At 35.3% G+C, this 15,000-nt stretch overlaps 1 protein-coding gene across 2 annotated transcripts in view; it reads left to right on the forward strand.

The window, feature by feature from the left end:
* Window positions 1–15,000, forward strand: part of LOC109055045 (rho GTPase-activating protein 15-like) — a 37,142-nt gene that overhangs the window by 542 nt on the left and 21,600 nt on the right. For both annotated transcript variants that reach the window (XM_042726703.1, XM_042726702.1), the window contains exons 2-6: window positions 791–1,222; window positions 3,865–4,169; window positions 6,749–6,979; window positions 8,291–8,365; window positions 11,179–11,235. In XM_042726703.1, coding sequence (XP_042582637.1) covers window positions 868–1,222; window positions 3,865–4,169; window positions 6,749–6,979; window positions 8,291–8,365; window positions 11,179–11,235 — 1,023 coding nt within the window. In that variant the 5' untranslated portion in view covers window positions 791–867. The remainder of the gene's footprint in view (window positions 1–790; window positions 1,223–3,864; window positions 4,170–6,748; window positions 6,980–8,290; window positions 8,366–11,178; window positions 11,236–15,000) is intronic.

Below are 15,000 nucleotides of genomic sequence, written 5' to 3' on the forward strand. Positions count from 1 at the left end.
CAAACACGTAATTACAGACTAAACCACATTTAAAAATAAATTGTGAACAATTTCTGCAAAAGGACCATGGATTAATAACAACACAGAATGGGTACACTCAAAAAATGCTGGGTTAAATACAACCCAGCACTGGGTAAAATAAGGACAAACCCAGCGACTGGGTTGTTTTCAACTAACAGTTGGGTTAAATGTTTAACCCAGTCTTCTGGGTAGTAACCCAACCGTTGGGTCAAAACAACCCAGTCGCTGGCTTTGTCCATATTTTACCCAGCGCTGGGTTGTATTTAACCCAGCATTTTTTTGAGTGACATCATCGACTCAAAAAAACCAAACCTATACATATATACACATATACACCCAAACACACACACACAAACCCACATGCATTATAACACCACATTAAATGGTACTTCATTGTTCATGCCCATAGGTGATAAAGTTTAAAGATGTATTATTGCACTGAGCACAATTACCACACTGATAATTACCATTTGGTATAGGACTAATAAGTAATTTTTTGATTAGACGTTGATTATAAATGATACTTTTTGCATAGTTTGTTAGTGTGCGGCATTTATTTTTGTTTTTCAGTTTTGACCTTTTTGGTCTTTGTCTCCTACGCCGATTGCCGTCAGGTGTGCTGAGATGAATTGTTACTTGCATATGTTACAACAAACAAACAAACAAAAAGGATCCATTGATGAGCAAGTGATGCAATGCTACATTTCTGTGATTACTGGCATAATATCAGTATATTATATTGTGAGTGTAACAAGCCTTTCTGTTTCAGATCATGGCTCTCGTGTCGTCTCGCTCCGGTGGTGTCCTTGACCAACGATCACCCTCCGTGTGTCTCTGAGAGGAACCATGCTGTCGGGAAGCTGGCGCCGTGGAACCGTGATCTCGGGGTCCAGGCTGAGCAGCACTGTGGTTCTGGAGGCTCAGTATGATTACTCGTACCGTGCTACCGATGGCCATCTGGTCTCCATACACGAGGGGGAGCGCTTTCTGCTGCTGAAGAAGACCAATGCGGACTGGTGGCAGGCGCGAAGGATCGGGGTCGGCGCGAAGGTCAAACCTATATATGTGCCGGCAACGTACGTCATTGAGCTGCCAATCAGCCAGTTCTGCCCCTCGCTGCCCTCCAGCCAATCAGCATCTGAGAACTTCAAGATGATTCCACGAGGTTCTCTCACACCCTGCATGCAAACACACGGCTCAGGTAGATCTCATCTTTATAAATACACTACCATTCAAGTTTGGGGTCGGTACTGTTTTGTTCACTTTCATGGAGTGTTACATTAAAGGATTAGTTCACCCAAAAATTAATATTCTGTTATTAATTACTCACCTTCATGTCATTCTGACATTGACGGGCCCAAGCCTAGATGTAAAAGAAGGAGGGTTGAGCGAAGGGCTAGCAACCCCTCCCCGTGAAAAAAGATCTTGCTACAGAAACGCCAACAAGGAGATGTGCCGAGTCGCTGATGTTGCTTCAGTCCACCATCTCCTTGTCGCACGTGTAAAGCTGAAACTTAAGGGAAATTGGACACGGGAGTCAAATCGTAGATATAGATTCAACACAGCACTTCTGAGGGATTCAACCAAACTGGAGGAGTGTAAAAAGACACTCGCGAACAAGTCCTGCAAGAACAAATGAATAGGAAACGGTAGACGGTAAATGAGGCGATGAAGAAAACCTGCCAAGAAGTCTTGGGCTCGCTAAAGTACAATGACAAAGAGTGGATCTCGGAAGACTCTTTGAAGAAAATAGAACATAGAAAAGAGAAGAAAGCTGGAATAAACAACAGGCACACACGTACAGAGAACAATGTACACAAGCAAACAAGAGTGTCAAGAAAAGTATAAAGGTAGATAAAACAAACTATGTAGAAGAAGCAGCCAGAAATAGAAGCATGAAGACTTGTATGCAGACCAGTAAAAGACAAGGAAGCAAAACAGATATATAAGAATGAAGGACAGAAGAGAAGATGTCCACAGGACCCACCAGATATCCAATCAGCAGATAGAGATTTGCCAGTAGACTGTAGTGCACCAACAAAGGAAGAAATCTGTAAAGCCATTATAAAATTGAAACGCGGTAAGGCAGTAGGACCTGCAGCAGAGGCATCAAAGGCTGACACAGAGACTACAGCAGAGATGCTACATCCCCTTTTTAAGAAGATCTGGGAAGAAGAACAAGTGCCCAAAAGGGAATGGAAAGAGGGTTATCTCATTAAGATACCAAAGGAAGGCAACTTGGGCTCCTGTTTGACTGTACAGGGATTATACTACTATCCATCCCAGGGAAGGTTTTTAACAGGATTCTGCTGGAAAGGATGAAGGACTCCCAGCTACGAGACCAACACGCTGGCTTTCGCAAAGATCGATGATGCACGGACCAGATCGCAACTCTGTGCATCATCCTGGAACAGTCTCTCGAGTGGAACTCATCCCGGTACGTTAATTTTACTGACTGGCCGTCAATTGGGTCATGAAAACATCCACTGCGGAAAAGCGAAACGGCATCCAGTGGACTCTATGGAACCAACTGCATGACCTCGACTTTGAGGACGACTTGGCCCTTCTTTCCCAAACCCAGGAGCAGATGCAGGAAATTACTTCACATACCTTGACAGCATCATAAATAAACAGGATGGAACTGACGCCAATGTCTGGAGAACCCTTGTCAGTGGCCTATGCACCAGTAGGGGTAATAAGCATAAGTAAGTAAGCATGTCGTTCCAAACCTGTAAGACTTTCATTCATCTTCAGAACACAAATTAAGAAATATTTTGATGAACTCCAAGAGCTCTCTGATCCTTCATAGACAGAAAGGATCCTAACACGATCATCGCACAGAAACGTAGCAAGGACATCGTTAAAATAATCCATGTGACATCAGAGGATCAACCGTAATGAGCCATCTTCAAGAATCGGCTAAAAACACATCTCTTTCATCTTAATTTGAGCCTCTAACTCTAACACTCTCTATTCTAATTCTATTCTTAATTTTTTTAAACCCTTTTAGACTTGCGCTCTATTCATTTACTAACTGCTTGTTTTCTTTAAACATTAGCTTCTCTATACTTTTTGGTATTCTATTTGTTTTCTTTTATTTTATTTATTCGACAAAACATATTTGTTTACGTATGCGATACTCTCTAAAATGGCGCTATTGGGTGAAGCGGAGTTGACAAATTTTGTTTTCTGTGCGCACAAAAGTATTCTCATAGCTTTGTACAATCACAGTTGATCCTCTGATGTCACGTGGATTATTTTAACGATGTCCTTGCTGTGTTTCTGTGCGATGATCGTGTTAGGATCCTTGCTGTCTATGAAGGGTCAGAGAGCTCTCGGAGTTCATCAAAAATATCTTAATTTGTGTTCTGAAGATGAACGAAGGTCTTACAGGTTTGGAACGACATGAGGGTGAGTAACTAATGACAGAATTAAAGTTTTTGAGTGAACTAACAAAAACGTATCGGCCGTTGCCAATAGTTGAAAAATGCCAAATATCGGCTGATATATCGGCCTTGGCGATATATTGTTCGACCACTAAATTTTGTCAGTTGTGGAACAAGCTTGCTCAACACAACCCAACGTTACAATATGTCATAATTCCAGCCAATCAGAGACCAGGCTGCTAAATTCTGATTGGCTGCCTTGACAACCAATCACAACATTCCTTGCATTACCTTGACAAAGGTAATAGTTTCTATTCTGATTATATATCTTTCCCAGCACCAATTCCAAACGACATCAATCTTAATAACTACTATTAATCTTAGAAGCCCGTTTAGTTTCTAGATGACCTGTCTCTTTAAGGTCTAATTAGCCTGTTTTGTCTGTGGATCCTCTCAGTGCCTGATAAGCAGTTCTGTCGTTCCATGGAAAACCTAAACTTCAGCAGTGCCTTGATGGACAAACACGCCGGCAGAGTCTCAGCGCAAGGACGTTTCCCGACGTTACCCCTCTCCGGTTATTCTGCCTCACCCTCGGGTCACCTCTCGGTTCCAGGCGTCCCGATCGCCCGCAGCCAAAGCTCCAGTTACCTTCCCCAGAACCCATACCAGAACCAGGACCCGAGCCCCAGCAGCCCGACTAAATCCTGCAGCCAGTGGGACATGAGCGCGGCCGCTCGCAGACACATGCAGGGACACATACAGGTGACATATAAAATACATTCAATTAAAAATAATGAACTCAGTTTCGTATATATATATATATATTTATTATTATTATTTTGCATTTTGCATATTTAGCATTTTGAAAATATGATTTTAATATTTATAAAATTAATTTTATTTAAATCATAAAATCATATTTTCAAAATGCATTTATTCAAATAACTCAGAATCAGCACAAATCTGTTTATTTTGAAAACAATTAAGTTTATTTAGGTTAAAAAACTATGAATGGTTAAAATGTTGTGGAACAAGCCATATTTAATTAGTTGAAAATGTATGAGATTGAATAAAAAATGGGTTTATTAATGACAAATATATCACTAAAAGTCAAACCAAAAATTATTGAGACACCAGATATAATTTTCACTCAGACATGGCTAGTCAATTTAACAAAGAAATGGCAAATAACACTGAATTAAATGTGAAATTTGAAGCGGAAAGACTGAAAGTGTATTTTCTTGTAAAACGGACGGCAGTAATATTCGTTTTATTTAGTTTTTGGGCAATATGGAAACAAAACAAGCACTCTCATATTTCACAGAAGTTCTCGAGTAACCATCTCTCGATATACAGTAGATCCTTAAATACAATCCCCGTTGAAAGCCGTGGCCACGCTATGCCAGAAAAGATTTCTCTAGCCGATCAGTAACCATCTCTCGATATAAAGTAGATACTTACAATAAAATACACGCACACACACACACTCCGTCCTACATCCCGTCTGAACTAAAGAGGACAACAACATCACTGACAAATCCAACGCTTACACACGTGATATTTATAAAGTAGCTCTTGATACTCTTTCATTTTAGCAGCAGATTTAAGGTGCTTCACGATGCCATAGAAGAACCTTTTTTGTCTAAATAGTTCCGTAAAGAACCATAAAGAACATTTCTATTGTAAAACACCTGCCAAATATTAAATGTTTAGCAGCTGTCGTGTAAACTCGCTGTTAAAATGCAAGCATCATATTCAGTTTCTGTGAACATTCAAGCCCCGCCCACTTTGATTTGATTGGCATCTCGATCAGTTTGCCATTAATGAGGCAGAGCGGATTAACAATGTAACATTTAAACATTTTTGTGATCCTAATAACAAACAAAGCATCGTCCCGCTCACATATGGCTTCACAGAGACGAGTTATATAATCCCGATCACCTCAGAAAACATCCCTCTGTTCACAGCACAAAAATGCACCCTAATCCATCAGTCAGAGCTTTTAAGTGCACTCAATGACATCAGCAAACCTTTTACATTCTGCTTTTTTATTGTTCAGTGGCTTCTAATGGCTTTTCTTCCTTCTCTCTCTCTGTATTGTTCATATTGTCATGCGTGTCTGTGTTTTAGGCCACTTCCTCTTGACAGTTGTGGCTTCAAGCTGTTTTCTTACTTAGTGCATGTACGTCTGCAACCGCACTGACACACAACGCTTCCTTTTAGTCCCAAAATGCACTCTCAAGTTCAACTCTGTCCACCTTTAAACCTGGATAATCTTGCATACGTACTAATTAGTCTCACATACACGAATTAGACACACACTAAGAGGATTGCATCAGAAATCATGATTGCATGAACCGAAACAGAAATGCAGTAATTGTTTTTTAAACAGGTTTTAAATCCCGTGATTGGCTCAGTGAGGGTTGCTGAAACAAAACAATGTTTTGAAAGCAGAATTACATCAGCGTTTACGGTTGAACTCTCTCTCGCTGAGATTGATTTCATGCATCGTTGTGTTCTGAAATGTGATAGAACCAGTGTAGTTATTGTTCACTGAAACTATTACAAATCATCTAATTCATCATCACTGAAGCTGTAAAAAAAAGAGTTACTAAAACTAAAAAAAAAAAAAAAAATCTCGAAAAACCTGAAAATAAGTTGAAGTACGAAAATTATTAAAACTAAAACTGAAACTAAAACTATTGGAAATCATTTTTGGTCATTTAAATAAAACTGAAAAAAAAGTTGAAATATTACATTAAAATTAGAAATTAGAAAATTTAAATAAATAAATAAATAAAATAAGATTCCATGCAATCAGTGTAAGTTTGTAATTTTAGTATTTAGTATTATTTTAGTTATTTCAGTTTCTAATTTTTAGGTTTTTCATGTAATGTTTTGTATTTTATTTCATTTCAATTTTATTTCAGTTACTAAAAATGATTGTTAGTAGTTGTAATTTTAGTACTTATATAAATATATATAAAATTGAAGTAAAAGTACTAAAATTACAACTACTAACAATCGTTTTTAGTAATTGAAACAAAATTACATTTAAACAAAATACAAAACATTACATGAAAAACTTTTATTAGAATTAGAAACTGAAATAACTGAAATGATGCTTAATACTATAATTACAAACTTTAAAATAATAAAAATAAAACTATATAGAAATGTTTAAAAATAAATAAAATGGCAAAAGCACAGAAAATTACTAAAATTAAATTGGAAACTAAAAAGATCAAATCTAATTGAAAAATAAAAGTATTGAAATATTAATAAATGCAATAAGGGAAATAATAATAATGCTACGTGCTGCATCATGTTTCTCTCCTCAGATCTCATCATCTGCCTACATTTCCCAGAGTTCCCTGTCAGAGCAGGGGAAGCGGCAGTGGGCGGAGCCTCCCAAGCCATTGCCGGGTCAACGGCCCCTGCAGACGCTGCAGCTGTGGGATCAGTACTGCGACCCCGGAACTGGACGCTGTTACTACGTCAACACCGTTACCGAGGAGCGCTCGTGGAAACCTCCGCGCAGAGCCCGCGAGAGCCACGCCCACCAAAACAAGGTTGGCAACCAATCAGATCCCAGAACCAGAAACATTAGTTTGTATATTTGGAGTCAATTTTTACAAAGCTCATCGTTCTGAAAAACGCAGTGTGCTCTGATTGGCCAGCTATCCAGTGCGCTGTGATTGGCCGAATACGTCAAGCGTGTGACGGAAATGTTACGCCCCTTACCATATTTGGAAACACACAGCGCCTCCACGACAACAATACTACAGCGAGAATAAAACTTTATTCTCATCTATGCATGAACTGTTTGTAACACTCCAAAGACAAAATAAAACATGAAATCACATCATGTGACCCTTTTAAATAATTTCTACTCCTCACTTTTTATACAGTAGTCAGCATATGAAGTGGATCAAATTCTAAGTTAAAACATAAAACCAAAATGCGTTCTTGTCTTAGGACAACTTTGATTAACTTTTTTGATCCACTTCAAATGTTGGCTACAGTATATTATATACATCTTCCTAAAAAAATGCCCCTCTTATATTTATTTCATATTATATAGGCCTAGTTAAACAATATCACATGAGCAAGAGAGCTGTTTTTCCTCAATATCTGCACCACTGCAAATGTGATACTTATTTTATACAACAGTTCAATAAACAAATGCAATATTGTCTTTTTTTGCTCAATTTCACCAATGAAAATAGTTGCAATCAAAACCACAGCAGAACTGAGCGTTCCTGAACAACACGCAGAATGAATGAATCCACAGTTTTGAATGAACCGAGTGAGTCAGTGATTCAATTTGCTTTGTTTATGATGGAATTAGCTGTTTGAGTCAGTGATTCAGTGAATCTTCATAAAGAGTCACTAGCTTCATTTCGAAATGAATCAGCGTTTTGAACGAACCGAGTGAGTCAGTGATTCAGTGACTTATTCATAAGAGTCATTTGGTGTTTTCTTTAATTTTTATAAAGATTCACTTTTTAATGAATTGGTTTGAGTATATGTTTGAGGGATTTTTTTTTTAAGACAGTGATGATTCATATTCATATTTTTTATGTCATATTTAAATGCATGTTTATTTTATTATCATTATTTATGCCATGTTGAATCAAAATGTGCTTTTTGTAATGTCAATTCAATGCATTTCTCATTTAACACAACAGTGACTTAAAATGATCTTCTGGGGGGTAATTTCTTAGCCCCAATTGATGTGCAATTAATTTGCAATTAATCTGATTAATTAACCGGCAAATAATGAGATTAAACATTTTATTTGCTTGAGGCCCAATAAATTCTGAATATGCATGCAGGCCGTTTCTAATGCACCTGTGCATCTCTGTCTGGTGTGTTTTTAGGTCGGGATGGTTCAGCGTGACATCAGGCACCTGTCGCTCCCATTACAGAACTCAGGAAGCAGCTCAATGCACAGGGTACAGTGTGTGTGTGTGTGTGTGTGTTTATGATGATGTGATGCTGTATGAGAGTACATCATCTATCTAAAGATCTACTGTCTAAAATAAGTCCATTACAGAGAGATTGAGATGAACAAAGAGCATAAGAAACACTGGAAACTCACAGTCACAGAGATGGTGCAGAATAATCTGCTCATGTCATGGATTAGAAGAGGAATTATGCTCTCTGACGCGCATTTATTTATTTATTAAGTCTCTACTAACAGATTTTTGTGGTGAGCTTTCAGACAGTTGATGGTCAAAAGTGCTTAATTACGTGTGATTGCCAGTGTTGATATTATTAACTTAAATGATTAAAAACCATTTTCACTAATTAAAGTGAAGCTGAAATAAAATAAAATGAAAAATTTAAGATTAAATAGAAATTATAAATGTGACATTGGCAACTAACTAAATGTATAACAAACTGTTCGGAATAAAAGCACATACAATTACTAAAGTTTAAACATTTAATAAAATCTAATTACATCTAAATTTTTTATATTAAAATGAAAACTAAACATAACAATTTAAAAATTACATAAAAATGTTATTAAATATATAAAATATTTAAAATATATTAAATATCCTCTTCATACAACAGACAGTGTATTATTAATTAAAATCATTATATTTATTTTTTTTTTTTTTTTTTTTTTTTCATTTGATTCATTTTAATAATAAATATATTTATTTTCTCTTTTTTTTATTGATTTTCTCAAAGTGACAACCTACAGAGTCCCTAAAAATAAATTTAAAAAAAATAAAAAAAATTTGCATGCCCTTGAGAAACTATTCACATGCACATGGGAATTTCTGGCATGCTTATGCATTACAATTTCTAGTTTTATATAACCTATTTCCTTTGTGCATCACTATGATTAAAGTGAGAGCATGTATGCACATGAATTGAAATCAACAGAGATCTACTTGCTCAAAATTTGGCTTCCCTTATTTTATTTCCTCTAATATCAACTTAACACATCCTCTGTGACGGCAAAGAAACCATGACACAAAATGGGCTGATGACAAAATGTGCCAAGTTCAAGGTCTATAAAAAAAGACTGGTACTGTAAGAAGTGTTTAAAATTTGGCCTTCATTTATGTGCAGAAGATGAATGAAGGTGAAACGTTTTCACAATTATTCAAAAGTGCCCCTCTCAGAAAAATAGCAATGATATTGTGGTCAATAAAACAAAATGCATTTTAATTATAATTAACATGACAATGTATACAAAACAATAATTAATGAAGCCCAAGTGACACCTACAGGCCTGTTATGTGAAGTGTAGGCGGGCAAATGGTGACATGAAAGGATTTCATTATATTACCATTTTTGATAATAATGCAGCATTATGAAAGTGTCTTATGCTCATCAAGCCTGCATTTATTTGATAAAAAATACAGAAAAAAACTGTAATATTGTGAAATATTATTGCAATTTAAAATAATGTTTTTCTATTTTAATATACTTTAAAATATAATTTATTTCTGTGATCAAAGTTGTATTTTCAGCATCATTACTGAAGTCTTCAGTGTCACATGATCCTTCAGAAATCATTATAATATACTGATTTATTATCAATATTGGAAACATTTGTAATGCTTTATTTATTTACTTTTGTAACCTGCGATACTTTTTGGGGGTTCATTGCTAAATGAAAAGTTAAAAAGAACCGTATTTATTCAAAATAGAGATGTCCTCTAACAATATCGATCTTTACTACTACTGTTTCAATTTAACAAATCCTTGCTTAATTAAAAACTAATTTCTTTCAAAAAAATAAATAAAAAAAATACTGACCTCAAGCTTTTGAATGCTAGTGTAAATTGTTACAAAAGTAATATTTTAAATAAATGCTATTCTTCTTTAGACGTTTTATTCATTAAAGAATCCTGAAAAAGTATCACGTTTCCAACATTGATAATAAATAAATTTTACATATAAAATGTGTATAAGTCAATTTTGATAAATAAACCCAGGCTTGATGACCACAAGTGACTTAAAAATATAAAAATAGTAGCCTAATGTATTCAAACTTCAAATTCCATACTTTTCCAAACCCCGTAGGAACCCTGTATGTAATATATCTGGATCCCAGAGTTCTGGAGCGAGCTCAGTCTGGTTCGTAAGTGAAGCGTGTGTGAACAGAAGTGCGTTTGATCAGAACGGTGTGAATGAAGCCACAGATGACGGAGTCTGTCAGTTAAAGAAGAGCTTCCTTCATGCACGTGTGAATTTGACTTTCACACCCTTCTCGACTCAACTTCCTTATTGACACAAACGGTTCGAGCGAGAAATACAGAGCAGCGCTGGTGTCTTCCTCCTGTGAAGAGGAAGTTGAGCTGGCCGTGAGCTGAGTTTGATTAGATGAGCGTTTGATTTTCTGAAGAGACGCTGGATTAAACGCGGCTCTCGCTGGATTACGGGAGATCTGCGGCTCTGTAAGTCTGCCTGATGCGTTTCATCTCCAAAGAGGAAGAAACGCGGAGTTTCACATCTGGTATTGACACAGATTTGCATTGTCATATTTAACATGTTCTCATCAGGAACAAAAGCACAAAGGCGTTTATTACTCTGATTGTTTGAAAGTGTGTATCAGTGTTGTTTTTGAATGGATTTGTTGATATCGAGTGCTTTGGTGAACCGTTTTGCGCCCCACGTCTGGTTTTGATGAAAGCAATGATAGATGAGTTTCCAACTTCTCAAACGGCTGGTTTCAGTCTGACTGTGTCTTCCACTGACTGTTGACTGAACTTTCTCAGATCAACCACTTTACCTTCTCTTTCAGCTCTCGCCTGACCTCTCCTACATTACCCATGATGCCAATGGCTGGCAGCTGAGTCAGGTGAGATCATCTATCTATCTATCTATCTATCTATCTATCATAAATGTCATGTTTATCTATCTATCTATCATCTATCTATCTATCTATCTATCTATCTATCATAAATGTCATGTTTATCTATCTATCTATCTATCTATCTATCTATCTATCTATCTATATATATATTTATTTTTCTATCTATATTTATTTTTATGTCTATTTTTTATATGTGTCTTTCTTTATATATATATATATATATATTTATCTATCTATCTATCTATCTATCTATCTATCTATCTATCTATCTATCTATCTATCTATCATAAATGTCATGTCATGTCATGTCTGTCTATCTATCTATCTATCTATCTATCTATCTATCTATCTATCTATCTATCTATCTATCTATCTATCTATCTATCTATCTATCTATCATAAATGTTATGTTTATCTATCTATCTATCTATCTATCTATCTATCTATCTATCTATCGATCTATCATAATGTCATGGTTTATTTATCTAGACTATCTATCATGCATGATCTATCTATCTATCTATCTATCTATCTACTATCTATCTAGCTATCTATCTATCTAATCTATCATAAATGTCATGTTTATTTATCTAGCTATCGATCATCTATCTATCTATCTATCTATCTATCTATCTATCTATCATAAATGTCATGTTTATCATATCTATCTATCTATCTATCTATCTATCTATCATAAATGTCATGTTTATTTATCTATCTATCATCTATCTATCTATCTATCTATCTATCTATCTATCTATCTATCTATCTATCTATCTAAAATGTCCTGTTTTTATTAGTCTATCTATCTATCATCTATCTATCTATCTATCTAAGCATAAATGTCCTGTTTATGTATCTATCTATCTATCTATCTATCTACTATCTATCTATCTATCTATCTATCTATCTATCTATCTATCACAAATGTCATGTTTCTATCTATCTATCTATCTATCTATCTATCTATCTATCTATCTATCTATCTATCTATCTATCTATCTATCTATCTATCTACCTATAATCCTTCTGTCTATCTATCTATCTATCTATCTATCTATCTATCTATCTATCTATCTATCTATCTATCTATCTATCTATCTATCTATCTAGCTCTATCTATCTATCTATCTATTATCCGATCTATCATAAATGGCATGGTTATTTATCTATCTATCGATCATCTATCTTATCTATCATCTATCTATCTATCTATCTATCTATCTATCATAAATGTCATGTTTATCTATCTATCTATCTATCTATCTATCTATCTATCATAAATGTCATGTTTATTTATCTATCTATCATCTATCTATCTATCTATCTATCTATCTATCTATCTATCTATCTATCTATCTATATATATTCATTCTGTCTATCTATCTATCTATCTATCTATACCTATAACATCCAAAATGTGTCATATGATGCAATCAATATGCAGATTAATGCAGAAAAAAAAGCCACATAGTGTCCAAAAAACAACATATAAACATTTAAGTTATGCATGTTTTATCTATCTATCTATCTATCTATCTATGCATAAATGTCCTGTTTATGATAAATGTCATGTTTATTTATCTATCTATCTATCTATCTATCTATCTATCTATCTATCTATCTATCTATCTATCTATCTATCATTAGAGGTCGGATGATGGTGAAAAACTAAAATAGTGCTTTATTTAAAAAAAAAACAGTACTGAACCATACTAGTAGTAATAATAATAATAGTAATAATAATGAATAATAGTAATCCTAGTAAATGTAGAAATTACGACACTCTAACAAGGAACGATACTTACACAGCTTTCATTAATCTTAATGTTACAAATGGACTCTTATTTTAAAGTGTTACCATTTTATTTCAGCAGTCATGCTTAGAGATGCACATCTTTAAATATATACACAAAGGCTATAGCATTACAATTATACCAGCACAATGTATACTCTCACACTTTAACTGCTTCTATTCTTGAACACTTAATGATTGTTTAATCAAACTAAAAGAGCAGCACTGAGTCTAGGAGAAGTCACCGGTATCACACACACTCCAGACGCGTCACGTTCAACTCGAACAGTGGTCTAAAACAGTTTATTTATTCACCGAATGGACACAAGCTGACTTCAAGAATGAACAATGAGGCATAGATAAGTCTGAAGTTCATTGTTTAAAAACGGAGCAAACAGAAAGAGCTATCTATATTATAGCTCTATAAATGAAGAATGCAGAGCCACAGAAAGACAAACGTTTCAATGAAAATGCTCAATATACAGTTCATTTTGTTCTTAACAGATATCGGGCGAATATAATGTAATTTAATGGAAAACTATGTGAATGGCGCTCTGTGGCGCGGCAGTATTTTAAATCCGGGTCGGTTGTTTCTCGCTCTAAACAAACAGGACGTGCTGTCAGTGATTTCAACCACTAGAGGCCGCTCTCTCACTGTATAATGAAAACAGACCCTTCTCAGCCGCTCCAGCAACGGACGCAACCCAGAAAACTATCGGCATGGATTTTTGCCGATAACCGATTGTTCCAGCAATCAACTATCGGTGCCGATTAATCGGCAAAACCGATACATCGGTCGACCTCTATTTATCATAATATTTATGTTTTGTTTATCTATCTATCTATCTATCTATCATAAATGTTATGTTTATCTATCTATCTATCTATTATCTATCTATTATCTATCTATCTATTATCTATCTATCTATCTATCATAAATGTCACGTCTATCTATCTATCTATCTATCTATCTATCATCTATCTATCTATCTATCTATCTATCATTAGAGGTCGACCGATAATGGATTTTGCCGATACCGATTAATTAACCGATAGTTTTAAAAATGGATACTGAACTAAAACTAAAATAGTGCTTTATTTTAAAATAAACAGTACTGAACCATAATAGTAGTAGTTATAATAATAATAGTAATAATAATAATAATAGTAATAGTAAATGTAGAAATTACGACACTCTAACAAGGAACGATGCTTACACAGCTTTCATTAATCTTAATGTTACAAATGGACTCTTATTTTAAAGTGTTACCATTTTATTTCAGCAGTCATGCTTAGAGATGCACATCTTTAAATATATACACAAAGGCCATAGCATTACAATTATACCAGCACAATGTATACTCTCACACTTTAACTGCTTCTATTCTTGAACACTTAATGATTGTTTAATCTAATTAAAAGAGCAGCACTGAGTCTAGGAGAAGTCACCGGTATCACACACACTCCGGACGCGTCACGTTCAACACTCGAACGTGGCTAAAACAGTTTATTTATTGCACCGACATGGACCAAAGTTTAAGTCAAGAATGACACTGCAGGCATAGAGAAGTCTGAAGTTCACTGTTTAAACGGAGCAAACAGAAAGAGCTATCTATTATATTGCCTTCATAAAGGACTGCAACAGAGCCACCGCAGACAAACGGTCAATGAAATAAGCTCATATTCCAGTTCATTTGTACATTAACAACGATTCGGGCGAATATAATGTAATTTAATGGAAAACTACATGTGGATGGCCGCTCTGTGGCGCGGCATTTCGTGAAGTATTTTAATCTCGGGTCGGTTGTTTCGTGCCTCTAAACAAAACAGGACGTGCTGTCATTGATTTCAACCACTAGAGGCCGCATCTCATCACTGTATAATTGAAAACAGGACCCCGTCTCAGCCGCTCCAGCAACGGACACAACCCGGAAAACTATCGGCATGGATTTTTG

This window comes from Cyprinus carpio, chromosome B6 (genome assembly GCF_018340385.1).
Source record: "Cyprinus carpio isolate SPL01 chromosome B6, ASM1834038v1, whole genome shotgun sequence".
Classification (NCBI taxonomy): Eukaryota; Metazoa; Chordata; class Actinopteri; order Cypriniformes; family Cyprinidae; genus Cyprinus; species Cyprinus carpio.